At 40.3% G+C, this 25,579-nt stretch overlaps 1 protein-coding gene across 1 annotated transcript in view; it reads right to left on the bottom strand.

Annotated features, from left to right (window-relative positions):
- Positions 1-25,579, bottom strand: part of RYR3 (ryanodine receptor 3) — a 585,899-nt gene that overhangs the window by 10,593 nt on the left and 549,727 nt on the right. Inside the window, exons 91-102 of the mRNA XM_007940521.1 lie at positions 24,532-24,703; positions 23,350-23,436; positions 21,342-21,542; positions 17,708-17,838; positions 15,121-15,163; positions 14,533-14,660; positions 14,084-14,144; positions 13,581-13,727; positions 11,306-11,440; positions 8,543-8,699; positions 7,075-7,139; positions 6,565-6,665 (exon numbers count right to left, since the gene is read on the bottom strand). Of these exons, the coding sequence (XP_007938712.1) occupies positions 6,565-6,665; positions 7,075-7,139; positions 8,543-8,699; positions 11,306-11,440; positions 13,581-13,727; positions 14,084-14,144; positions 14,533-14,660; positions 15,121-15,163; positions 17,708-17,838; positions 21,342-21,542; positions 23,350-23,436; positions 24,532-24,703 (1,428 nt within the window). The remainder of the gene's footprint in view (positions 1-6,564; positions 6,666-7,074; positions 7,140-8,542; positions 8,700-11,305; positions 11,441-13,580; positions 13,728-14,083; positions 14,145-14,532; positions 14,661-15,120; positions 15,164-17,707; positions 17,839-21,341; positions 21,543-23,349; positions 23,437-24,531; positions 24,704-25,579) is intronic.

Genomic DNA, 25,579 nt, shown 5'->3' with positions numbered 1-25,579 from the left:
AGAGAAAATCAACAAAACAAAGAGCTGGTTCTTCAAAAAGATTAATAAAATCGATAAACCTTTGGCAGACCTAACAAAAGAAAAGAAGAAGACCCAAATCACAAGAATTGTAAATGAAAATGGTGTCATCACAACAGAACCAACTGAAATAAAGAATATTATGAAAAACTGTACACCAATAGATTTGAGAACCTAGAAGAGATGGACAAGTTTCTAGAATTACAAGACCTCCCTAAATTATCCCACTTAGAAGCAGAAAACTTGAACAGACTCATCACAAGGGAAGAAATTGAACAGGTCATAAAAAACTTCCCACAAAGAAAAGCCCTGGCCCTGATGGTTTCACTGGAGAATTCTAATTCTATCAAATATTCAGAGAAGAGTTGACACCTATGCTACTCAAGCTATTCCAGAACATAGAAAAAGATGGGGTACTCCCAAACTCATTTTATGAAGCAAGCATAACACTAATACCACCAAAACCAGGGAAAGACACAACTAGAAAGGAAAACTACAGACCAATATCCCTCATGAAACATAGATGCAAAAATCTTTAACAAAATTCTAGCCAACAGAATCCAACAACATATCAAAAAATTAATACACCTGGACCAAGTGGTATTCATACCAGGTTTGCAAGGGCGGTTCAACATCAGAAAATCAATCATTGTAATCTACCACATGAAGAAAACAAAAGAAAAGAACTATATGATTATATCAATTGATGCGGAAAAGGCATTTGATAAAATCCAACATCATTCCTGTTTAAAACTCTTAGCAAAATAGGGATAGCAGGGAAATTCTTCAACCTAATAAAGGGTATATATGCAAAGCCAATGGCCAGCATCATTATTAATGGAGAAAGACTCAAGGCATTCCCCTTACAAATGGGAACCAGACAGGGATGCCCTCTATCACCACTTCTATTTAACATTGTATTGGAAGTCCTAGCCAGGGCAATAAGGCAAGAAAGACAAATAAAAGGCATACAAATTGGCCAAGAGGAATTAAAACTATCTTTATTTGCAGATGATATGATTCTATACATAGAAAACCGAAGGGACTCAATAAAAAGACTACTGGAACTAATAGAGAGGTTCAGCAAAGTGCAGGATACAAGATCAACATACAAAAATCAGTTGGATTTCTCTACACCAGCATGGACTCCTCTGATAAAGAAATAAGGGAAACCATACCATTCACTATAGCTACGAAAAAGATAAAATATCTAGGAATAAACCTCACCAGAGACACAAAAGATCTATACAGAGAAAACTATAAAACACTGCTACAAGAGACAACAAGGGTACTACATAAATGGAAGAACCTGCCTTGTTCATGGATAGGTAGACTAAACATTGTGAAAATGTCAATACTGCCTAAAGCAATCTATACATTTAATGCAATTCTGATCCAGATTTCAACAAAATTTTTTAAGGACATGGAAAAACTAATTACTAATTTCATATGGAAAAGAAAGAGACCTCGGATAAGCAGAGCACTTCTCAAGAAGAAAAACAAAGTGGGAGGCCTCACACTCCCAGATCTTAAGAACTACTGTATAGCCACAGTAGTCAAAACAGAATAGTATTGGTACAATGATAGACAGATAGATCAATGGAACAGAATCGAAAGCTCAGACATAGACCCGTCCATCTATGGATAACTGATCTTTCACAAACGTCCAAGACCCATTAAATGGGGAAGAGACAGCCTCTTTAACAAATGGTACTGGCAAAACTGGATATCCACCTGCAGAAAAATGAAACAAGTCCCATACCTCACCCCATACACAAAAACAAACTCAAGCTGGATCAAAGACTTAAATGTAAAACCCAAAACTACAAAATTCATCAAAGATAAAATAGGGGCAAATCTGGGAGCCCTAATTTACGGCATAAACAAACTGTCAAGCATAACTTAGAATGTGCAGGAGATAGAAGAGAAGCTAGATGACTGGGACCTTTTAAAAATTAAATTCTTGTGTGCTTGAAAGATTTCATCAAAAGAGAACCTACAGATTGGGAGAAAATACTTGCCTATGACATATCTGACAAAGGACTTATATCCAAAATCTACAGAAAACTTCAACACCTCAACACCAAAAGGACAAATAACCCAATTCACAAATGGGCAAAAGACTTGAACAGACACTTCACCAAAGAAGATATACAAGCAGCTGACAAACACATGAGAAATTGCTCACGATCATTAATCATTCGAGAGATGCAGATCAAAACAACAATGAGATACCATCTCACCCCAGCAATAATAGCAAAGTTCAACAGATCAGATAGTAACAAATGCTGGTGAGGTTGTAGAGAGATTGGAACTCCTTTCACTGCTGGTGGGATTGTAAAATGGTACAACCACTGTGGCAAATGGTATGGCATTTCCTTAAAAAACTGAAAATAGAAGTACCATTTGACCCAGCAATTCCATTACTAGGAATATATCTTAAAAGAGGTGAGAGATAGTGCACGAACAGACATATGTACACCTATGTTCATTGCAGCACAATTCACCATAGCAAAGACATGGAAACAACCTAAATGCCCATCAACGGATGAGTGGATAACCAAATTATGGTATATCCACACAATGGAATACTATGCCACATTCAAGAACAATGATGGATATGTGAGTCATCTCGCAACGTGGTTGAACCTGGAGGACATTATGCTGAGTGAAATAAGTCAATTGCAGAAGGACAAGTGCTGCATGATCCCTTACTGTAAAAAGACAGAGAAGGCTTTGCTTGGGAAAGGGAAGTCATCTGGTAGGTTACCGGGATGTGGAGGGAATTGTTGTTGTTGTTGTTGTTGTTTGCCATTGAGTCGGCCCCGACTCATAGGAGGGATTAATTTAGGGCTAGTTGGGGCTTACACATTGACATGGGTAGGGGGAGGGATATATGGGAAAGATATATGACCATCATGATAATTTTGGGAAATGAGAGGACACCGAACTGTGCACATAAGAGATAGACAGCAAATGCTAAAACCAACCAATGTGTCCACAATACCACATTGCCATTAACACCAAACACTAGGCTATACAGATAAACACATAAACACCTGAGATAATCACACAGGGGTCAGTGAATAGAGTTATACTCTAGACTAAGGATAGACTCAGCTGAGGCTAATCTTGTACAGACACCAGTGATAGAAAATACCTGCAGTCCTTACAGAAACAGTAGAAGACAGATACAGAGTAATCCCTCACAGACACTCCAACACTATGGGAGAGAGATCCAGTAGAGCTACTACCTCAGGACCACAGTACTGGGGGGCACCGGACTCAACTGGCACAACAAAATACATAAAAGCGTTGCTCCACATCCTACATTGGTGAGTAGCGACTGGGGTCTTAAAAGCTTTCAAGCAGCCATCTAAGATCAGCTAATGGTCTCCTCCTAGCATCGGAAGTGAAGAAGAACGCCAAAAAAAAAAAGGCATTTAGAAGCAATCAGCCCTAGGACACGATGGCCCTCAAGACCAGAAGAACTGGATGGTGCCCTGCTACCAATGCCAACCACTCAAGAAACGATCAAATGTGGAGATCTTGGATAGAGTGGGAGGGAAAACGTGGAACAAAATCCAAAAACTCAATTATGACCAGAATTACTGGTCAGATGGAGTCTGGTGAGACCCCCCAATACTATGGCCCTGAAATACATTGGGCACCTGGAGTAAAACTCACCCCCAGGGGTGGGCTCTCAGCCCAATAGTTAACAAGATGTACATGCAGACCACTCAACCCAGAATGCCGCACCCACACACTCAATGGTAATACATCCCTTAGAGCAATAGACCATGGGACACCAGAGGCCCAACATTCAAACTGAGGAGATGCATAATTATGAGGGGCACGGGGGGAGGATTGGACATGTGACATTGAATGTAAAACAAGTTCTTAATAAAGTGCTCAAGAGCAACGATGTCTCTTTGAAGACTAAAGTGTGCCTAACCCAAGCCATAGTGTTTTCAATTGCCTCATATGCATGTGATGCTTTTGAGTTGTGCTGGCAAAGAATACTAAAACTAGAATAGACTGGAAGAAGTATAGCCAGAATGCTCCTTGGAAGTGAGAATGGCCAGATTTTGCCTCACCTACTTTGGTAATGTCAGAAGGGACCATTCCCTGGAGAAGACCCTCAACAAGATGGATTGAAACAGTGGCTGCAATGATGGCCTCAGGTATAGCAAGGATTGTGAGGCTGGCACAGGACTGGACAGTGTTTTGTTCTGTTGTACATGGGGCCAGTATGAGTCAGGGCCAACTCGATGGCACCTCACAATTTTATATGCAAAGATATCTCAGATAATCAAAGCACTACTGTAAGAGATCGCACACTCCCAGACCTCAAAACCTACTAAACATCCACTAGTACTCAAGACAGCCTGGTATCAGTCAGCTGATCTTTGACAAGGGGCCAAAATCCATTAAATGGGGTTTTTTAAAAAAACCTATAAAGATCATGAAAGGAAAAATGTGGGCAATCTACTTCCGTAGTGATACTGTTTCGGAAACCCAAGGAGGGGTTGCTATGAGTTAGGTCTGACTTGACAGCACATAATAACAACATCATCCATAAATTCGGGCCCTTATCAAACATAAACCAAAATGCACAAAGAGCAGAAGATAAACTAGATGACAGGGACCTTCTAAAAATTAAATTCTTATGCACATCAAAAGACTTCTCTAAAAGAGTACCTACAGATTGGGGGGGGGAGAATATTTAGAAATGATGTACCCAACAAGGTAATGTCTAAAATTTATAGAAAACTTCACCTTGACATCAAAAAGATAATCCAGTAAGAAATGGACAGAGAGGATGAGCAGACACTTCACCAAACAGATGAAGAAATGTTTGTGATTGTTGTTGTTGTTGATATTTGCCTTTGAGTTGGACCCGACTCATAGCATCCCCTCCTTGGGTTTCCGAGGCAGTATCACTACAGAAGTAGATTGCCCCATCTTCCTTCCGAGGAGTGGCTAGTGGGTTTGAACCGCCAGCCATCTGGTTAGCAGTCAAGTGCCTTAGCCACTATGCTGATCATTAGAGAGATGGAAAACAATATGACACTTCCTTAAAAAGTTGGAAATAGAAATACCATTTGATCCAGCAATTCCATTATTAGATACATACACACCCATGTTCATCACCGCACTGTTTACAATAGCAAAGAGATGGAAACAGCCTAAGTGCCCATCAACGGGTGAGTGGATAAGCAAACTATGGTACATAAATACAACTATGCAACATTATATTATGAAGAACTGGTAAAACACTTCATAACGTGGATTAACTTGGAGGACATTATGCTGAGTGAAATATTTCAGTCACAGAAGGACGAATTTTGTATGAATCCACTATTGTAAAAAGTCAAGGAAAGGTTTACACATGGAAGGAAATGTTCTTTGTTGTTCACCAGGGATGGGAGGGAAAATTGGTAACTAGGTAGGAGACGAGTATTGATTGGGGTGAAGGGAAAGGTAATACACCAAAAAGTGAGTGACCAGCAGAGTAACAGTAAAGAAAAGGAAGACATGGAGAAGTACACATAATAAAGGTAAATACTTTACACAATACTGCATTATCAGTAATAACAATCCATCTACAGGTGGATACATAGGTAGACATGCAGGATGATCAGGTACATGAATGGGACTATGACCATGACCATATATAGGTTTGGCAAACAGTATTTGTATATACCTTTTTGTATGTGCTATAAAAATATCTATCTATAACAGAGCTAATAGGGTAAAGTTATGATAAGTTTTTAGCCACAACCAAACACCTTGAGGGAGTGGGTCCATCAAGCTCAACTGGCATATCATACTTCATGAAAACATTGTTCTACATCCTACTTTGGTGAGTAGCAACTGGGGTCTTAAAAGCTTGCAAACAGCCATCTAAGATGCAACAATAGGTCTCTCCTTGTCTGGAATAAAGAAGAGTGAAGAAAACCAAAGATCCATGGAAACAATTAGTCCAAAAGACTAATGGACTACAGGAACCTCAGACCCTGAGACCAAAAGAAATGGGTACCTGGCTACCACTGCTAACCACCTAGAAAGGGATCAAAATTGAAGATCCTGGATAAAATGCAAAAAAACGTGGATCAAAACTCAAAATCATTAAAAAGATTATGTCTGATAGAGACTGGTGAAACCCACAAGACTGAAAGTTCACCACAGGAGTGAGGCCAGTCAACAATAGGCCTGTGACACGAACAAGCACACCAGAAAGGTGCACTCCTTAGACCAATCAACCATGGGAGAGATCAGAAGGGTAGTAGTAGTGCAGGGAGAAAGGTCAGAGGGTAGAACTGCATAGAAAAGAAGGACAAAGGGAAAAGGAAAGCACAGTGAACGGGGGAAGAGAGCTGTTACACTGTGGGAATTGCATTCAACGTCATGAAACAAAATATGAACTGTTGAATGGAAAACACATTTGCTTTGTGAATTTTCACACAAATCACAATAAAAAGTTTTCTTTAAAAATGGCATCAGCTATATAACATAATTGCTTAAATTATTAATCATACTCACAAGTAGTTGGCTAAGTTGTGCTCTTGTAATGTATGTGTTTCAAAACCATGCGGGGTTGTGTCAAAGTAGTCATTGCCAATCCCACAGATGAAACATTTAGTCTACAAAAAATAACAAAGGCAACAGAAGTGTGGCTTTACAGGTGGGAAAGTGAGAAACATGGAAAATATCTCTCTTTAGCTATTAGTCATTTACTCCACAGTGTCACACACCTAGCTCTTGGCTAGCTGAGGATACCCCTCCCTCCCACATGTGGAACAATGGCAGGCCTGGGAGTAGCATGGAGGGGGGTGTGGTGGAGAGCACAGGGTAGGGGGCGGTGAAGAAGGAAGGTGCAGAACTGGCAGATGAGCACAGAGAAACGTGGACAGGCATGGAGGACTGGCTTTGTTTGTAGTTTTGCCTGAGGTGGCATAAGTACTACTAGAAGCTCTTTTTTATTTAAAAAAAAAACTTGCTACGGGGATATCGAGATAGATTTATGATTGTTAGTAGTCAGAAGAACATTACCTCCATATCTTCTCGCACTTGTTCTTGCTGGTCTCTTAGCTCTCCAAAAGCATCAATAATGAGACCTAGGATTTTAACGATAACAAACAAATCACCTTAAATCATCTGTTTGGTAGTCAGGGTAGAAGGGAAGCCACTTTGCTTGTGTAAAAAAGTGACTCAAGAATAATGTGGAGCAAAACTCAAAATTATTAAACAGAGCCTGATGAAACCCCTGAGGCTGTGGCTCCTAGCTGCTCTTCAGGTCTAGAATTGAACTCACTCCTGTGGCTTCCAGCCAAATAGAAGAAAGGCATATGGGCTGAACATTTACCTCAGGTAGATGCACTCCTTGGAAAGATCACTCATGGGAGAACAGAAGGGCAATGTGTGCACAGGGAGACCGCTCAGGGGGCAGGAGTGCATGGGAGGGAAGGACACAGGGAAGAGTGACCATGGGGAGGAAGTGGGAAGAGAGCTGTTAACATTGTGGGGCATTGCAGCCAATGTCATGAGACAAAATGTGTGAACTGCTGTATAGAAAATGAATTTGCTCTGTAAACTTTCACCCAAATCACAATAAAAAATTTTAAAATAAGTGAATCATGATGCTGAACAATTAAAACAAAATTAGAAAAAAAAATAGTTGTGTGTTTAAAATGTTGCATTCAGTTAACTGTTTAGCATTGCTCCTCTAATTTAACTTTTCTGCAATATATTATCTGCTGTCAATTACTCACTTCTCCTTGAAACTTTCTTCTCTTGCCACTTCTCCATCTTGTTTCCCTATTTCATTTGGCCATTTGTTTTCACTCCTCCTTGTGGGCTCTTCTCTTAGATATCTCTTCCACACCCCACATTTTTCACCACTATACTGCTGAATCCCAGTTCTGTCATTTTATTAATTTTCATATTTCTCTATATTGATTATTTCTATTCCATCCCATTCCTGACTTGTGCCTTAAAAGATCCATTACACTGCTTCTTGGACCTCCACACCTGGATGTCACAAATCAAATGAAATTCACCCCATCATTTTTTCCCCAATTCCTGATCCACTATTGGCTAAAATATTAGTAGTCCTGCTGTCATGAAGAGAAAAAAATGTCATACTCCCATAGCTCATCTCTGTACTTTTGCCCCATTTAGAAGGAAAAAGGGCAAAAATTGTGAGGCTGGCCCAAGACTAGCCACAGGAGAGAGATCCAGGATGCACCATGGTGACATAGTGGGAATTGAAAGGAGGGAGTAGTCTATAAGGAGTCTCCAGTTTCTTCTATCAGTGCTGGGTGTATCTTTGGCTCTTTTCACGTAAATATAATCAAGGCCTTGTATTATAGTAGATTCTTAATAAACGCTTGTTGAATTAACAAGTAAATGAATTCACAAACTTCTTTAGAGAACTATTCGGTCATAAATGCAGTAAGGTAGAAAGAGCTAGATTTAAGTGTCAGACCATGTTTATACTTAAAATAACTGGCAACCATACCTTGAATGATGGCCAGCAAGATGACAATGACAAAGAAGAAGAAGGTAATGTCAAAGACAATGCGGTACATTTCATAAGGGTCACCAGCAGGGTCTTCAATTTCATCACCGATGCCGCCCCCGGCTCTCACTCCCACATACATGTGGAAAAGGTAACACTAGAGAAGGAAAATAATGGTGACTCGGGTAAAGGTAGCAGAGGTTTGTTTTTACCCAGATGGTTAATCATCCACATGATTTGATCAAAGTATGACAAGTTGAAAACAACCATGGTATAGAGAGAAACCACCATGTCAGAAAGGTACCAAAGATACCATTTTCATGTTGCTAACTGCAATCTACTATTCCCTCTGGTCAGTTTGATGTCTATAGAGATGAAAAGACTGTTGTCACATTTAAGCTTTAAAAGATATATTTTGCCCATTAAAAAGTTTTCAACAGTATACTTAACATACATAAAATAATTTATATAAAACATAGGTAAGTTAAAAGACCTTTAATTCTTGATGAGTATTATGCCAGGCACTAGTTTTCCCTTACTTAATTTTTTAGAGTGTCAGCTTGGGCTTCCGGTAGGATAAGGTCCCCTCTACTTTTCCTCCTGGCATCTCTGGATGATACAAGTGCTTAAATGTTCAACTTCTAGCCAAGAGACCAATGGTTTGACCAGAGATACCTTGGAAGACAGGATAGGCAATCTTCTGAAAGGTCTCAACTTTTAAAATTCTATGGAGCTGTTCTACTCTGTACACACGGGGTTGCCATGAGTTAGAATGACTCGACAACTTCTCCTACATTCCCTGTCATGTGGTAGGGCAGAGATTCCTGCACCATATTAGATAGAGTGTCTTCCCATGCTGTATGTTTAGTCCAGTACAGTAGTCCCCCCTCATCCCTGAGGGATACACTCCAAGACCCTCAGTGGATGCCTTATAGCACTGGGTGTCCAAGGCACACAGCATTAACCTGTTGGATGCCTACACAAGGCACGATTCAGCCTCTTACCAGCTCTGTTTTCCAGGCTCGCACCCAGTGGAGGAGGAGAAAGAAACTGGCTCCCACAGGGAGCAGAATGGCATGAGATTTCATCATGCTACTCAGAATGGCTTGCAATTTAAATATTTTCATGCCACGGAAAGCAAAACCTCAGATGAGGGAGACTACTGCGTAGCCTCACCAGTCATCTGTCAGTTTGTCATACTATGGCAGCTTGTGTGTCACTGTGAGGCTGGAGGCTTTGCCACTGGTATTTGAAATACCAACAGGGTCACCTGGTGTGGAGAGGCTTCAGCAGAGCTTCCAGATGAAGACAGACTGGGAAGAAGGACAGGGATTTTGACAGGGGATTTTGTTAAGGAAGTTGTCAGGGATTTCATTTTACTTGGATCCACAGTCAGTTTCCATGGGAGCAGCCGTCTTATTGCACTAGGCAAATCTGCTGCAAAAGACCTCTCTCAAGTCTTCAGAAGCAAAGATGTCACTCTGAAGACTAAGGTGAGCCTGACCCATGCCATGATATGTTCACTAGCCTCATATGCATGGGAAAGCTGGACAATGAATAAGGAAGACTGAACAAGAATTGATGCCTTTGAATTGTGTTGGTGAAGAATACGGAAAATACCACGGACTGCAAGAAGAAAGAACAAATCTGTCCTGGAAGAAGTGTAGCTAGAATGCTTCTTGGAAGCTAGAGTGGCCAGACTTTGTCTTACCTACTTTGGTCATGTTGTCTGAGGGACTACTTCATGGAGAAGGATGTCACGTTTGGTAAAATATGACAAGTTAAGGGTCAGAGAAGAAGAGGAAGACTCTCAATAAGATGGATTGACACAGTGGCTGGAATGATGGGCTCAAGTATAGCAAGGATTGTGAAGATGGCACAGGACTGGGCAGTGTTTCTGCTGTACATAAGGTTGCTATGAGTCAGAGCTGACTCAATAGCACCTAACAACAACTATATAGCCATCAGGTTACTTGCTTACAGTCCACATTGATCCTTACCACCCTTTTGCCACAGAACAGGTTGCTTGCTGCTCACTCTGTCTCACCAACTTACTGAATGTTAGATTGAGAGGATAATCAAAAGCAAAGGGAAGCCTGAAGATGGGTACTGGTCACACTGGTGCTTTAGTGACTGTAGATTGCTGTCCCTTGAGGATACTTACCCCAAGAAAGCATAAGGAGAGTTTTTAGCCAAGAAGTGTTACCTCTCTTATAGAGAAATTAATGCAGGCTGGGCAGTTTCCCTTCACTGCCCCTGACACACAAGTTCTTTTCCTGAAATCTCGTTGCCATCAACATCTGGAGATGGTACCATAGATGTGCCTTTCTTTGAAGCCATCACCCTGACCTGGCTGCTGTATGTTCCTCAGACTCAGCCTATGGTGGATGTTCCCAAAGAAGCCCTAATAGGTTGCTGAGATAAATCAACAAGAAGATTCATGAGACTTTGCTTCCAGTCCTCAGAGAAAAACAATCAAACCTTGACTTCCATGAAACTTAGATATAGGTCCATTCACAAAGGTATCTCATCCCTCAGACAGATTTAAATGAATGATAACCCCACTCTGTGGTATGCTTTTCTTTCCAACTAAGACAAATGGTAATGGAACATAGATCCATCACTTCTCCCTTTTTGACATGACATCTGTATTCTACTCTATTCTACTGTGTAACTCTGCAGCTGATTTAGTTCTCCAAACCTTGCAGAGCCCTTCGTTCCTAATGAGGACGTGCCCAGGTGGGCCCCACAGCAGGTTCTCACCGTCATCATGTCATCACACTTCATATCGGGTTCATCGTCATCTTCGCTTTTGTTGTAGAACTTGCGGAAGAAGTTGAAAGCCACCACGGTATAGAGATAAACCACCACAGCCAGGAGACCTACAGTCAGAACCAACTGGGAATGGGAAGAGAGAGAGAAGGAAAATGAGGTGGGCTTTTCTCTACCTTAAAAGGTGCCTCTGAGACTCAAGGAACACAGTAGTGGCAATGAAAGCTACCATACTGTGGGTAGAGAAGGAATGATCACACCATAAGGAGAAACAGCCCTACTGGGGGAATGATGGGGTATTGGTTGCGCATATGTAAACACAATAGGTTTTTGAAGATTAAATAGTAAAGGTGCTTTGAAAAGGTTTTCTTTTTTTAAAGTAAGTACCAAAGGCATCACAATACTCTAAGTACCAGAGGCATCATAATATTCTAAAGCTGCTTCTAAATAAAGGTTCTTCTAAATAAAGGTGGTGGGTGTCCTTATGTTACGCTATTTTATAAAGAACATGGATGGGATAATTATCACAGCTTTGAAGTTACTGTAAGAATTATGATGGTTGAGCAAAGTGACATTTTTTATAGTCAAGAAATCTGCCTAGAACCTTTGCAGAGTTCATACCAAAACACCAAAACCAATGTCATTGAATCAGTTCCAACTTATAGCAATCCGCATTGGGTTTCCAAGACTGCAAATCTTTATGGAAGTAGATTGCCTCATCTTCTGCCTATGGAGAAGCTGGTGGGTTTGAAGCACTGACCTTCAGGTTAGCAGCCAAATTCCTTATCCACTATGCCACCAGAGCTCCTTTTGCAGAGGTTATTGTTATTGTTTTTATGTGCCATCGAGTAAGACCCAACGCATAGCGACCCCTCCTGGGGTTTCTGAGGCGGTATCAACATGGAAGTAGATTGCCCAACCTTCCTTCCGAGTGGCTGGTGGGTTTGAACGCCAGCCTTCTGGTTATCAGTCAAATGCCTTAGGCATTCCCAAGCTTTTAGTGATAAGAGGTCAGCACCATAAATGAGTAAAACACAGAACTTGCTCATCTGGCCTACACAATGGACCAGGTAGTGAGCTTGGGAGATGAAATGAAGATCAACAAGATAGAATCTTCGCCCTTAAGGTACTACACAAAAGGGGGTGTGAATGAGCTCTGAAATAAGTACCAGCATGGAGGTATTCAGTGATCTCTTGAGGGATTAGTAATGATTTACCAAACCTTGGCTAGCAGACCACACAGAAAGCAGTTGGCTGAGAAAAAAGAATCTGAGGTTTGTACCAGGGAATAAACAGGGTAGAATTTAACCTCTGCCACTTAGCTGCTACACTGTCTTTGAGTGAAACACTGCCTCCCTTATCTATAAAGTAAGTATAACATCACCTTATAAGGTAGTCTGAGGCTGTTCTGGTACCTGAGACATGGAACTTGTTTCTTCTTTTCTCCCTCTCCCATACAAAGTCCTAGAGATGGGTGGGAGTAAGTCTCATCCATGTAATTGAGGAATGACATGCTAAGGAGTTTGAATTTGTAAATGAGGAGGAGCCATTCAAAGATTTTAATCAAGGGAGTGATCCTTCCAGTATTGGAGAAGACAGACTTGATATTGATGAGATTAGAGAAAGCAATAGATATTAATGTAGGTCTAAATCAATAGTTCTTAATTGGAGGCACATATCAGAATTACCTAGGGAGTTTTCTAACAGCATCTGCTTATTTGTTAACCTCAAGTGAATATATCAGAATGCACAGAGGAAGGGATAGACCTAAAAATGTCTCCAAGGTGATTCTGATAAGACTATTACCACCTGTTATCACCTACCAACCAGCCTCCCATCCCGTTTCCCTCTTCCCTGGTTGTAAACCACTGATCTAAATGTTAAGTGTTTTTGAATGAAGTCCTTGTGCTTTGCAGGTGATCGCTGCATTTAAAGGCTACAATATTTCAAAAACAAGATTAATCCAGGTATTTGGTTGGCTAAGCAATGTGTATTATATACTATGACACATTCCTTCTCATCATACACTAGCATACTACCTGTTGTTATTACTTTTAGCTAGTGTTGACTACTAACCAGAAGGCTGGCGGTTTAAACTCACCGGCCACTCCTCGGAAGGAAGGCTGGGCAATCTACTTCCATAGTGATACTGTTGTGGAAACCCAAGGAGGGGTTGCTATGAGTCAGATACGACTTGTCGGCAGTGCGTTGCGTTGTGTATTCATATCTATGTCTATTCTATTCCACATCAGTATAAACTTAATACCTGTTTGCCATTGTGAGTTACAGATGACAGAATGGTCCGCAATGTCTTGAAACCCATTGCAATATCCAGCAGATGAGCAGCAAAGAAAAAGTTATTGTAGTGGCCAAGGAATGACATGGTTGTATACCAGGCAAGGTAGAGAAAGGACTGTGAAAACAGAAGGAATACAGGAGCTTTTCCAGCATTCATGTCTCATGATGCAACCATTAAACCATTTGTTCTCATCTGTGTAGACAGATAGTAAAGACAGGATTTAGGTGCTAGAGCTTAGCTAAGACTTAAAATACTGATATGCTGTGAGCTAGCCCAAGAATAGTCAAGTAAGTGAAACTCCATATGCCTTTCACTATTACAAGAGAGAAGTGTTGCTCCAGCACCTTTATCTCTTTCTTAGAAAAACAATCCCTGAATCTTTCTGGAAATCCTCTACACTTTCTTTGTAGCATCTAGCAGCATCCCTGAACCTGTATACAGAATCTTGTTTTTCCAGATGTGATACTTACATTGTCAGTGAAAACAACCCCCAGCTTCCAAACATGGTACTTCATGTCAATTGAACTTAGCCTGAAGAAAACAATATCAAAACTTACAAACATCGAAAGTTAGTTAAGGGCTTAATAAGGGGAAAAATTAAAGGCTCCCCTCCTCCAATGGTTTAATAATATGACTACATCTCTGAGCTTTATTAAGTTACATGTGTTTCCTCAAGAGACAGAATGGTTGAATCACACATTTTGGAATTTTAATTAATTTTTATCTTTCAGCTGTATTGGGCATAACAATGGATAGGTCTTTAAAATTTTAAAAGCAGTGTTCTCCCAATATGTTCTCCCAATATGGTATGAAGGAATACCAAAGCCAGACCAGAGCCTAGGGCAACTAAGACCCTGAAGATGGCTGGAGAAGCAAAAGATCTACTTTAATCAGACTTTTTAACCCCTAAGCTCTGTACCAGGACACCAGAGAAGCCTCCTCAGCTTTTGTCTCTTCTACTGGGCTAAAGTCAAGGGCATTTTTGTCCAAGCCAAGGAGTTCAGCAATGCGTTCTACTCCATAGAGATCTCCATACTTGTTGATCACCTACAAGCAGAGAGGATGACAGCATGACGTGGGCCCAGTGTCTTCTGGGCTTTGTTCAATTCTTGGCTCTTCCAAGGAGTTTAAGACATTATTCAAAATGCAACAGGAAAATACAGACAAAAGACTATCCCAAAGGAAAATAGAAGTGATAAAGACAATTAAGTGAAAAGTGCTTGTTTTCAATATTTGAATATCAAGCTGTTATGTTATCTTTTTGGAAGAGAGAATGCCCAGTGTGCAGAAAATGACAATGGTTGTATTAGACTGTTAAAGACAAATGAGTCTATGACTGAAGCCAGAAACCTACACATGTTCATATACAACCCCTTCTGTGACTCATTCTTCATGATACCATCAAGAAAAGTAATAGCAAAGCAATTTTTTTTCATGTTTGTATATGGAGAACTTAAAAAATTCTGTTACAGTGGCCACAAAACTTACCCACACTGACAAAGCATACCTTTCTCTTTACAAACTTGTCCCAATAGTTATTAGGAAAAGATCTGAAAAAGAAAATGAAAAAGAGAGGTTCTTAACATCAAGGCAGACAATAAACTTTCCTGTTTGGCTGTCTGGATCTTGGATCTTTTTGTTTTTTCGTCCTGCCCATTGAAGAATTCAAGCCCTGATTGAAGATCAGAGTCACCACAGGTGCATTCCCAAACATAATGCTGAACAAAAGAATGACAAGACAGTGTTAGTTGTTGAGGTGCCACTGAGTTGGCTCTGACCCATAGTGACACCATGTACAACAGAACAAAACACTGCCTGGTCCTTTGCCATCCTCACAATCCTTGCTATGATTGAGTCCATCATTGCAGCCACTGTGTCAATCCATCTTGTTGAGGGTCTTCCCCTTTTCTGCTAACCCTCTATTTTGCCCCACTCCTCAGAAGGAAGATGGGGCAATCTACTTCTGTAGTGATACTGCCTCAGAAACCCAAGGAGGGGTCGCTATGAGTCGGGTCCGACTCGATGGCACGTGACAACAACTACTACTTTGCCAAGTATGATATCCTTCTTCAGGGAATGGAGATAATCGGTACAGTGCATATAATATGGTTCCATTTAAGTAAAATTAAAAATAGGCAAAATGAAACACATATTGTGTAAGGACATATATACCTCAGTGGTAAAACTATAAAGTAAAGCAAAAGAACAAATACCACTAAGGTCAGGAAAGTAGTTAGCTGGGGATTGACTGGTAGGAGAAAGGTTAGGAATATGGCCAGGGAGATAATACAATGAACTTCTAAGCTTCTAGCAATGTTCTATTTTTTGATTGTTGTGTTTTATTATACTCTAAAATGAATACATACATTTTATGTAGTCTCTCTATATACTTTTTAACAATATAAAAATAAAACGGAAAAGCTGTCCATGGCATGCAGTTGATGGAAAAAGCAGATTACTAAGCACTATATGTACTACAATGCCATTACGATAAAACAAAGAAACAAAAATGTTGGTGTATCGAAATATTTTAACCAGCTATTCTGTTTTTTATGATGTATTCTATTAATGGACATTTACACCAATTCACATACTATTGCTATAATTTTTTTTTTTAAATTAAAGAATATCCTTTCTGGGCCATTTTAATGTTACTGTCCCTTTACTGGGACTTTTACACATTATCTTGTGCCACTGACCCAAGCATTATGATAGAAATCTTACGAAAGAATTAAATTATTTAACAGTATCCACAATTTGTATAATATAATGACAGAGGGTCAGAAACAAGACTCAATAGTTTCCCTTATTTTTCTTTATGTGAGGAGATTGGCAGGTAAAGACTTTTGATTTGCAGGATTACTTTTTTCCTTTTTTGAAGAGAAAAGCCTTTCTAGAGACTGAAAAATGCTTAGCTGTATGTTTGCCTAATCATCTTTGGATAAGTAGCAATTTTCTTCCCCCAGGGGTCAAGGTTGTTGTTTCTAGATCTGCACGTCTTAATTGGCACAGCCCAGAGTTTCAATACAATCACTTTTGTTTATATATTTAGCCCTGTTTCTTTACTTTTTTTTCTAACACATCTTCTTGAAACTCTCATTTTGACAATTGTGAATAAACTGGCATCAGAGTATTCATTTGCTAACAGTTATGGCTATCTTTTGAAAAGCTGGGGGAAGGGAAGGACTAGAACTTGATGCCTACCATGTCCCCAGGTACTGTGCTAAACATCTGAGAAATATTCATTAACCCTCCCATGACTATAGGAGATGGTATTCTCCTCTCTCTCTTACCTTTTCTAAACTAAAGGCTTAGAAAGTGTGCATATCTCACCCAAGTTCACAGACCACTACGTAGCAGAACTGACTTGGTATCCCAGTTCTCCATGTCTGGAATCAATGGTGTTTCCACCCTCTCAGATGATCATCCACTTAAGCTGCAAAGCAGGCTGTTTTTCAATATTATGTTAGGAGGAGTTCTATTCTTACAGGCTAATTTTTAAGCAGACTTCAGATAGGGTACAGTTATAGGACTGCCGTGCCATCATATGGGGACTCTGAAGAAGTTGATCATCTTGGTCTCTGAACCCCTGTGCAAGTTAAGCCCTCAACTTACTCTGTATAACTCAAATATGAAAAACTAGTTTAAATAATATTGAACTGTACCCTCTGGTCTCAGTCAAATATGCTCAGCACTTCCTGATAATAACCCCCCTCCTAATAAATCTTTATGGATACATACAAGTTTTTGAGGGGCAATGGGCTATTTTATTGAAAAGGTAAGGGAGAAAAGTCCTAGAAATCTAAGGAATATTTATGTTAATCAGCTTTCAAAGTTAGTGAGGAAAGAGTTACTCTATTTATACCGATGGCCACACAGTCAATTCTGACTGATAGCAACTCCCACTTGAGTTTCCAAGGTGGTAAATCTTTACAGAAGTTGACTGCCTCATCTTCCTTTTGCAGAGTGGCTGGTGGGTTTGAACCACCAACCTTCAGGTTAGCCATCAGATGCCTTAGGCACTGCACCACCAGAGCTCCTTTATTATTTATAATAGTCTCCTTTTCCTTTTGGGGATGGGGAGGGACACTTACGGTGTGTTGATTACCAAGCGATCCCATTGGCCTTTAATGTCATCTTCTGACGGCTGTTCAGTGATATACAGGCCATCAAACTCCAGCTTTCTGGCAATTTCTTTTTCTCTTTTGAATACTACCAAAGGGACCTAGAAATGGGAAGAGTGTGTTACTTAGAGGAGGCTTTCTGATTAGGCCTTCTGTCCCAGGCATTTAACAAATAAACTGTCCAAATTTGGGGCAAAAGTCTCTCTGTAGTAGGGTTTTGGGGGCCTAAGTTGTGGGACCAAAGCTGAATAAATCACTTCTCACTCCTTTGGCTCATATGCCCCATCTCTAAAAGCTGAGCTGATGTGGGCCACTCTTTATGATTTGGGACAAACAACTGATATTAATACAAACTGGACTCCGTGACACATCCTACTAAGAAAGCCGTATTTAGATGAATCCCTGGGCCAAATGATTTAGGTTTCCTAAGATTCCTAGGCTGGAGTTGAGTAAGACTTAGAAAGGATAATAAGTTGTCCTAGAATAGATTTTTCAGCCACAGGAATATGTTGAAATGATCCAACCTTTTTCAATGGCTAGAGTCATATTAATTTCATAGTTACTGAAACATGGCTTGATAGTTACATTGAGAGGACTCATTGGATTCTGTATGTATAGTCTTTGGTATTGGAGTTTTCTTCCTGAGATTCTTTCCTAGAAAAGCTCCTGCCAGGCAGCCGAACACTTCCTTGCACCCTACTGTCACCCCCCATGTTCTTAGGACTGTACGTTTGATTTTAGACTAGATACAGTGGTGAGGCTACAAAAACCTCCCACCAGAGAGGTGTACAGAAAATGATCACCCAAGCCCAACCATCAGTAAACACACACACTTCAAACATGAGACAAAATGGGTGAAGTGAGAGGATACTACTGAAATTCCAGAAAATGAGAAGTCAGAACAACTAGAGCTTCTCTTGCTAGAAAAGCTAAATATGGGCATGGTATCCCTGACACCTTTGTTCCCAAGTTTATTTATTTATTTATTTATTTAATTTTTCATTGTGATTTGGGTGAAAGTTTACAAGGCAAATCACTTTTCCATTCTACAATCTACACCCATTTTGCTTCATGTCATTGATTGCATTCTCCTCAATGTAACACAATTCTTTTGAAAGTTCATGATATCCCTGTGCCCCATGCTGCTCCTTTATTTCCAAAACAAAAAGGCAAAATTTAGATAAAGGTTTGTAGAGAGTTACATCTTGCCCTTTTTTCCTTTACCTAGGAAATAAAAGACTAATGACAGGAAAGTGGCAAATACACCTATAGGCATTGCATGCTGTGAAGAAATCAATGGTTGCTGTTGGCTAATGGATAGTGTGGGAGGGGAAGCCAAGACTAAGCTACTCTGGCTAATTTGAAACAACTCTGAGTAACAACAACATCAAGCCATAGAACACTACTGATGTCTGGGACGTCCCCCTTCAGTCTTCTAGGAGTTTGTACAACCTCTAAGTGGAGCTTACATCTTTTTATTCTTTTTTGTTTAGGTTATCATCATATCTCACCCATTCAACAAGTTGAGCTCTAGGATTGTGAACTAAGGAATAGCAGCTAAATGCTCTAACGTTTCCTATGTCCAGCACTCTAAGTATTTTTATGTGTATTAATTCACTGAATCTTCCCAGCAATCTCATGGAGTTGGTCCTAGTATTGTAATAGTCATTTTTACAGATGATAGAACAGAGGAAATATGAGGTTAAGTGGTAAAGCTATGAGACTAACCCAGGCAGCCTGGCTCTAGAGCTTCCGTTTTAATCATTATAATGGAGTCTGTAATACAGTCTAGGGCAGATGGTCTATTCAGGCAAGGTAGCTGAACTTTCTATAAGACAGTGTAGTTCATTGCTGGAAGTGAGGTACACAAAGACAGGAACCTATTTTTTTGATTCTTCCCAGGAAGAAGTGGCTTGGTGGATAGTGTATAGCTAAGGAGACTTCTTAGGAGAAGAAAGAAAAAATGTTATGAGAAATAATGTAGTGTGGTGGAAAGAAAATTGGACTTATAACACTAAGAATTGAATGACTGAAGACTGGCATGACTGTAGTAGTCTCCAAAGATAGCATCCTGGTATTCATGCCCTTTTGTGGCCTCTCTTGTACTAGGCAATAATGAATCTTGTCCAGTTTGGTGACTTACTTTAATCAACAGAATGCAGTGGAAATGACACTGTGCCAGTTCTGGGTCTAAGCCTTGAGAAAGCAGGTTCCATTTTTGTGCTTTTGTTGAAACCCTGAGCTGTCATGTAAGAAGTCTAGCTATCCTGTTGGAGAGACCATTTGGAGAGGCCACATAAAAAGGAAGATGTCTTGAGTCTATATGGAGAAAAATACAGGTCTAGCTACTTCAGGTGAGCCCAGCCTTCCAGTTGTCCCTCTACACTGGTGCCAGGAAAGGAGTGTACCTCTTGGACACTCAAGCCCAGCTGAGTTCTCAGAAGACTGCATACTCAGCCATCTTCACATGGAGAAGAAATACCCAAACGTGCCAAGTCAACCCAAAGATAAAATTATTGTTTTAAGCCACTGTTAGGGTGGCTTGTTATGTAGGAATAGATAACCAAAAGAGTAACTCACCAATAAGTTTTCTTCTGACATCTGAAATAGTTACAACTTAACTTTTGAAAAAGAAAAAGGTATTTTTATAAAAATTCCAACAAAAATTCAAAGATGAGAAGAACTTGTCACCACTAGCTACATGTGACTCAGCCTGATTATTGCTAATTCTGTGAAATTCAACAAGAGGTGCCTGAAGTGTGATTCCTAGAGCAATGTTTCTCAAACTTGAATGTGGACACAGGTTACCAGGGGATCATGTAAAATTGTAGATTCTGATTTAAAAGATCAGGGTGGGGCCTGAGATTCTGCCTTTTTAACCAGCTGCCCAGTGATACCAGTGCTGCTGTTCCACTAATCTTCTCTATTGATAAGGTCTTAGAGAACAAAGTGCTGCTGGGATCCAAATACAATGGCTCTCTTCCTCAAGTAATCACCCATGGAAGCAGCAGTCAAAAAACCAGACATATCGCACTGGGCAAATCTCCTGCAAAAGACCTCTTCTGTGTTAAGAAGCAAAGCTGTCACTTTGAAGACTAAGATGCGCCCAACCCAAGCCACGGTATTTTCAATAGCATCATACACATGTGAAAGCTGGACAATGATTAAGGAAGACTGAAGAAGAGTTGATGCTTTTGAGTTGTAGTGTTGGTGAAGAATACCGAAAATACCATGGACTGCCAGAAGACTGAACAAATCTATCCTGGAAGAAGTACAGCTGGAATACTACTTGGAGGTGAGAATGACTAGACTTCGTCTCACCTACTTTGGTCATATTGTCAGAAGGGATCATTCCCTGGAGAAGGGTATCATGCTTGGTAAAGTAAAGGGTCATTTAAAAAAAAGAAGACCCTCAACAAGAAGGATCGGTACACTGAACAATGGGCCCAAGCACACAAGGATTGTGAGGATGGCGCAGGACTGGGCAGTGTTTTGTGCTGTTGTACACAGGGTCACTATAAATCAGCCTCAACTCGATGGCACCTAACAACCACCACCACCGCCTCACGTAATCAGATCAGATTCAGAGGGGCAAGCAACTCACCTTCAGGCAGTAATAGCCCACCACACAGACCAAGGAGATGATGGTGTGGATGATGGCCAGGGCCCGCAATGTTGGTGCCATATACCCAGTGCTTTCCTGCAGAACAAAAAACACCATCGCTTCTTCCTCTTCCTCATCATTGAAGGAATTCCACAGATTTGCAACATCCTCTGTCTCTTCTTCTAAAGGTTCTTCGGTGACCTAGCCCAAGAGATATAATCACTTATAAATATCAGAATAAGCCTGTAGCCACTGGCCTCCCCCTACATACATTTCTAACACATGTTGTATAAATAGTAGTGACTCAACATTTCTGAATAAATTAAGTTTTAGGTAAGTTATTACTAGGAATCCCCCAGTTTCTCCAATAATTGCAAACTTTTTTTTTAAGAGACTCAAAAACCTATCTATTGAAAAGAAAGCAGATTATTAAAATTTGGGAAGTTTTACTACTTATGTTATAATCCCTGTGTCACAGGGAGTAATTTTTGAGATGACTGAGGCTAAGACACATACACCAATGACCAACATTTCCCGTTCTTTCTGAGATGCTACTTACTATGGCTTCAACTACCCTTCTTACGTAAACAAACCAAACTCACCACTGTGGAGTCAATTCTGACTCATAATGACCCTATAGGACAGAGTAGAACTACCCCATAGCATTTCTAAGATTGTAAATCTTTATAGAAAGCAGACTGCTACATCTTTCTCCCATGGAGAAGCTGATAGCACACCTTTTAGACTTTTAGGTTAGCAGCCAACTGCTTTAACCACTGTGCCACCAGGGCTTCTTCCATTTTTACATAGATGACCCCCAAATCTACACCTTTATGGCTTTAATCCTGCAGCTCCAACTGCCTGCTTGCTATGTCTGCCTGGAAAGCTGTTCTGCCATCCCCTCACCTCAATATGTTTAAAACCAAACCTTGCTACACCCCTCCATAGACTTCATTTTTATTCCTGCGGACAGCTGGAACTCATTGGTTGTTGAGTGCAAGGTTGATATGGACAAGACAATGTTTTCAAAAAATCAGATTGGTGGTTTTAGATAAGAGGCTTAGATATGCAAGGAGAGAGGCAAGAGATAGCAAAGTTAGTTGAAGACTATGTCAGGAATCCATGGCCTGCCACTCATTAATTCATTCACTAACATTTATTATATACCTACAGTATATAGTACCCAGTTACGAACATTCAAATATTCATTTATCTTGATTAGTCCTGCCTTCCTAATCTAGTAACAGACTCCTGTTAATTCTTCTTTCATAATGGTTATTAAAAAAAAAAGACTATTTATTGTGACTTTGATGAAAGTTTTCAGGGAAAATTGATTTTCAATTCAACAATTCATATGTATTTTGTTTTATGACGTTGATTATCATCCCCACATACAATAGCACTCTTCCCACTTCGTCCCTGTGTTTACCATTCCCCTTTATCCTTCTTTCCTATTTTCACAATGGTTTTCTATTCAATAAGGTTAGTTTATTCCTGAAGGTCAGGACCATATTTATTATTCATTTTGAAATACCTTATAGTTCCTAATATAGAACCTAGCACCTACTAGATAGCCAAGAAATATTTAAAGAATTAATTAAGAAATGATTAGAACAGGTCTGATCTATTGAAATAATCCCCTGATTTCTCCTGCCAGAAGTTTCTCTGTCTTTTCATTGCAAAAGATCATCTTTTTTAGAAGCCAGTATCTTAGAAATTTCCTTGTTGTTGTTGTTGTTGTTATCGAGTCGGCCCCGACGCATAGCGACCCCTCCTTGGGTTTCTGAGGCAGTATCACTACGGAAGTAGGAATGCCCAACCTTCCTTCCGAGGAGTTGCTGGTGGGTTTGAACTGCCAGCCTTCTGGTTAGCAGTCAAGTGCCTTAGCCACTATGCTACCAGAGCTCCTAAAAATTTCCTTAGGTATTAGAATTTTTACTAAAATTAAGAGCATAACTTCTGTTATACGGTAATATATTTAGTAAATAACATCTGAATGAAGTATCACCTTGTAAAAGAGCAGGATGAAGTTGATAGCAAAGGCTACAAACAGAGCAAGGAACCTCAGGTTGTAGAAATTCCTGGCCAGGTAATGCTGCAAAGAAAAGGACAGGAAGAGGTGGAGGAGCTTTGCAAGGAAGAGAAACCTCCTTTTTCTCACACAGACAATCTCTCCTCATTAAAATTTACACAGAATTAGTCTTATTCTTGGTAACATCTCTTCTTGGAGGAACCAAAAATGCTGATTTTTTTTTTTTAATGTTTAGAATGTTGCTTAAAAGACCTTTCTCTGGCTTATCCTTCAAAGAAAAAACCAAAAAAACCCAAAATTCCAGATGTCCATACTCATGCTACCAGCAGAGAGGACTCAAATATTGCTATGAAGTTGTCCTTTGTGTGTGTGTTTTTAAAATGGTTGCTCCATACAGGAAGGAGTCTGTTTGGAAACTGTGTGTGAACTAAGCCCACAAAAGACCCCTGCAGCTCCCATTCTGCACACTGCCAAACTGTGGTGAGTCCCTTTGTAAGTCAAAAGTCCCAGAGCCTCTTTCTCTCCCCTTTTGGCAGGATGGGGTGGGATACAATGCCCATACTTAACTGCCATTGTACTCAGAAAAATCAATACTTAAAGACAGGAATATTAACTTTTGGGTGAAGGTTCCCCATCTCTCTGTGGAGGAGGCTCTCACTAATGGTGGCCAGGAAAGGTGTAATACTGCTATCAGCAATCGAATCTCAGTGAATAATTATTAAAGAAAATGACAATTTGGACTAAGGTTGAGTGGATAATAAAGCTTTGGGGGACTAGTGTGGAAACTTAACCTAAGAAAATTCTTTCTGCATCCCATATAATCAAATTATTTTGAGCTTTTTCAGCTAATAGCACACATAACACACATAAAGGATAAGCTAGAAAGAGGTGTTTCTGCTCTCCTGGAGAGAAAATAGGTCAGAGAGCGCATTCTGCTGCTGGGCCAGGAGCTCCAGGACTGAGTCTTTTTCCATGTTATCCCTTTTCCCCGCCCCCCAACACAAGAAAATAGCAGATATATGGTTAGAGGGAAGGAATAGGAATGAGAAAGAAGACAAAGCATAACTGACCAAATGGTGAAACGAAAGGAGTGGTTGGCTCTTTGAGGTTGGCCCAGCATCTGCAAGGCAGGAATGGGGCTAAGGCTGGAGCACTTACCAATAATTTGGTCTGATAGATTTCCAGCCCTTTAAAGAAGTTGGCCATGAAAGCTTCAGGCTTCTCAACTTTCTGGTCACGCCGTCGCGTCTTCTTTTTTGTTACCTCTGCCCAAAGGTACTCAGCTTGTTCTTCTTTTTTAGCCTTGTCCTCTTTCTCCCCATCTTCCATGCTGCAGGAATGAGAAACATACTCAGCAGGTGAGAAGGGAAGTAGGTCTGGCCTAGAAGGGGAGATCAAAGTAAAGAGAAAGCTGAGTTGTAAATGGTGGGAGATAAAATTATAACCCCATAGTGCCTGGAAGGCAAATTTGGATTTAATCAGGGAGCTCTGGTGACGTAGTGCCTAAGGCACTTGACTGCTAACCAGAAGGCTGGCGGTTCAAACCCACCAGCCACTCCTCTGGAAGGAAGGTTGGGCAATCTACTTCTGTAGTGATACTGCCTCGGAAACCCAAGGAGGGGTCACTATGAGTCAGGTCTGACTCGATGGCACACAACAACAATGACGACCCATAGTCATTGGTGTAAGAGGAAAGGAATAGGTGTGAGAAAGAGGAGGACTTGTGTGTGTTATATAAAATTTGCACTCTTCTGAAATCAGGCCTACCAATCTTTTTTTTTTTCTCTTCATTCTAGTTGTCTTTTCTTTTCTAAGCCTTCATGGGAATTACCAATACTACCTGATCTTCTAGGTTTGCAATACTCATGTTGTTGTATGCCAGTGAATCAATTTCTACTCATAGTGACCCTATTTGACAGAGTAGAACTGCCCCAAAGGGTTTCCTAGGCTGGAATCTTTATGGCAAAAGATCACTAGGTCTTTTCTTCCATGGAACAATTGGTGGGTTTGACCCTCCAACTTTTTGGTTAGCAATTGAGTGCTTACCCATGGTGCTACCAGGCTAGCACTCATCCAAATCAAACCCACTGCCACTGGGTCAATTTTTACTCATAATGACACTACAGGATAGAATAGAACTGCCTCATAGGCTGTAAATCTTTATGGAAGCAGACTCTTTCTCCTGTGGAGCAACTGGAAGGTTTGA

The sequence above is a fragment of the Orycteropus afer genome, unplaced genomic scaffold, assembly GCF_000298275.1.
Source record: "Orycteropus afer afer isolate SDZICR_OR568_19922 unplaced genomic scaffold, OryAfe1.0 scaffold00068, whole genome shotgun sequence".
NCBI classification, from domain to species: domain Eukaryota; kingdom Metazoa; phylum Chordata; class Mammalia; order Tubulidentata; family Orycteropodidae; genus Orycteropus; species Orycteropus afer.
Note: the sequence above shows the minus strand (reverse complement) of the source record. Positions and strands in the feature narration are given on the sequence as shown.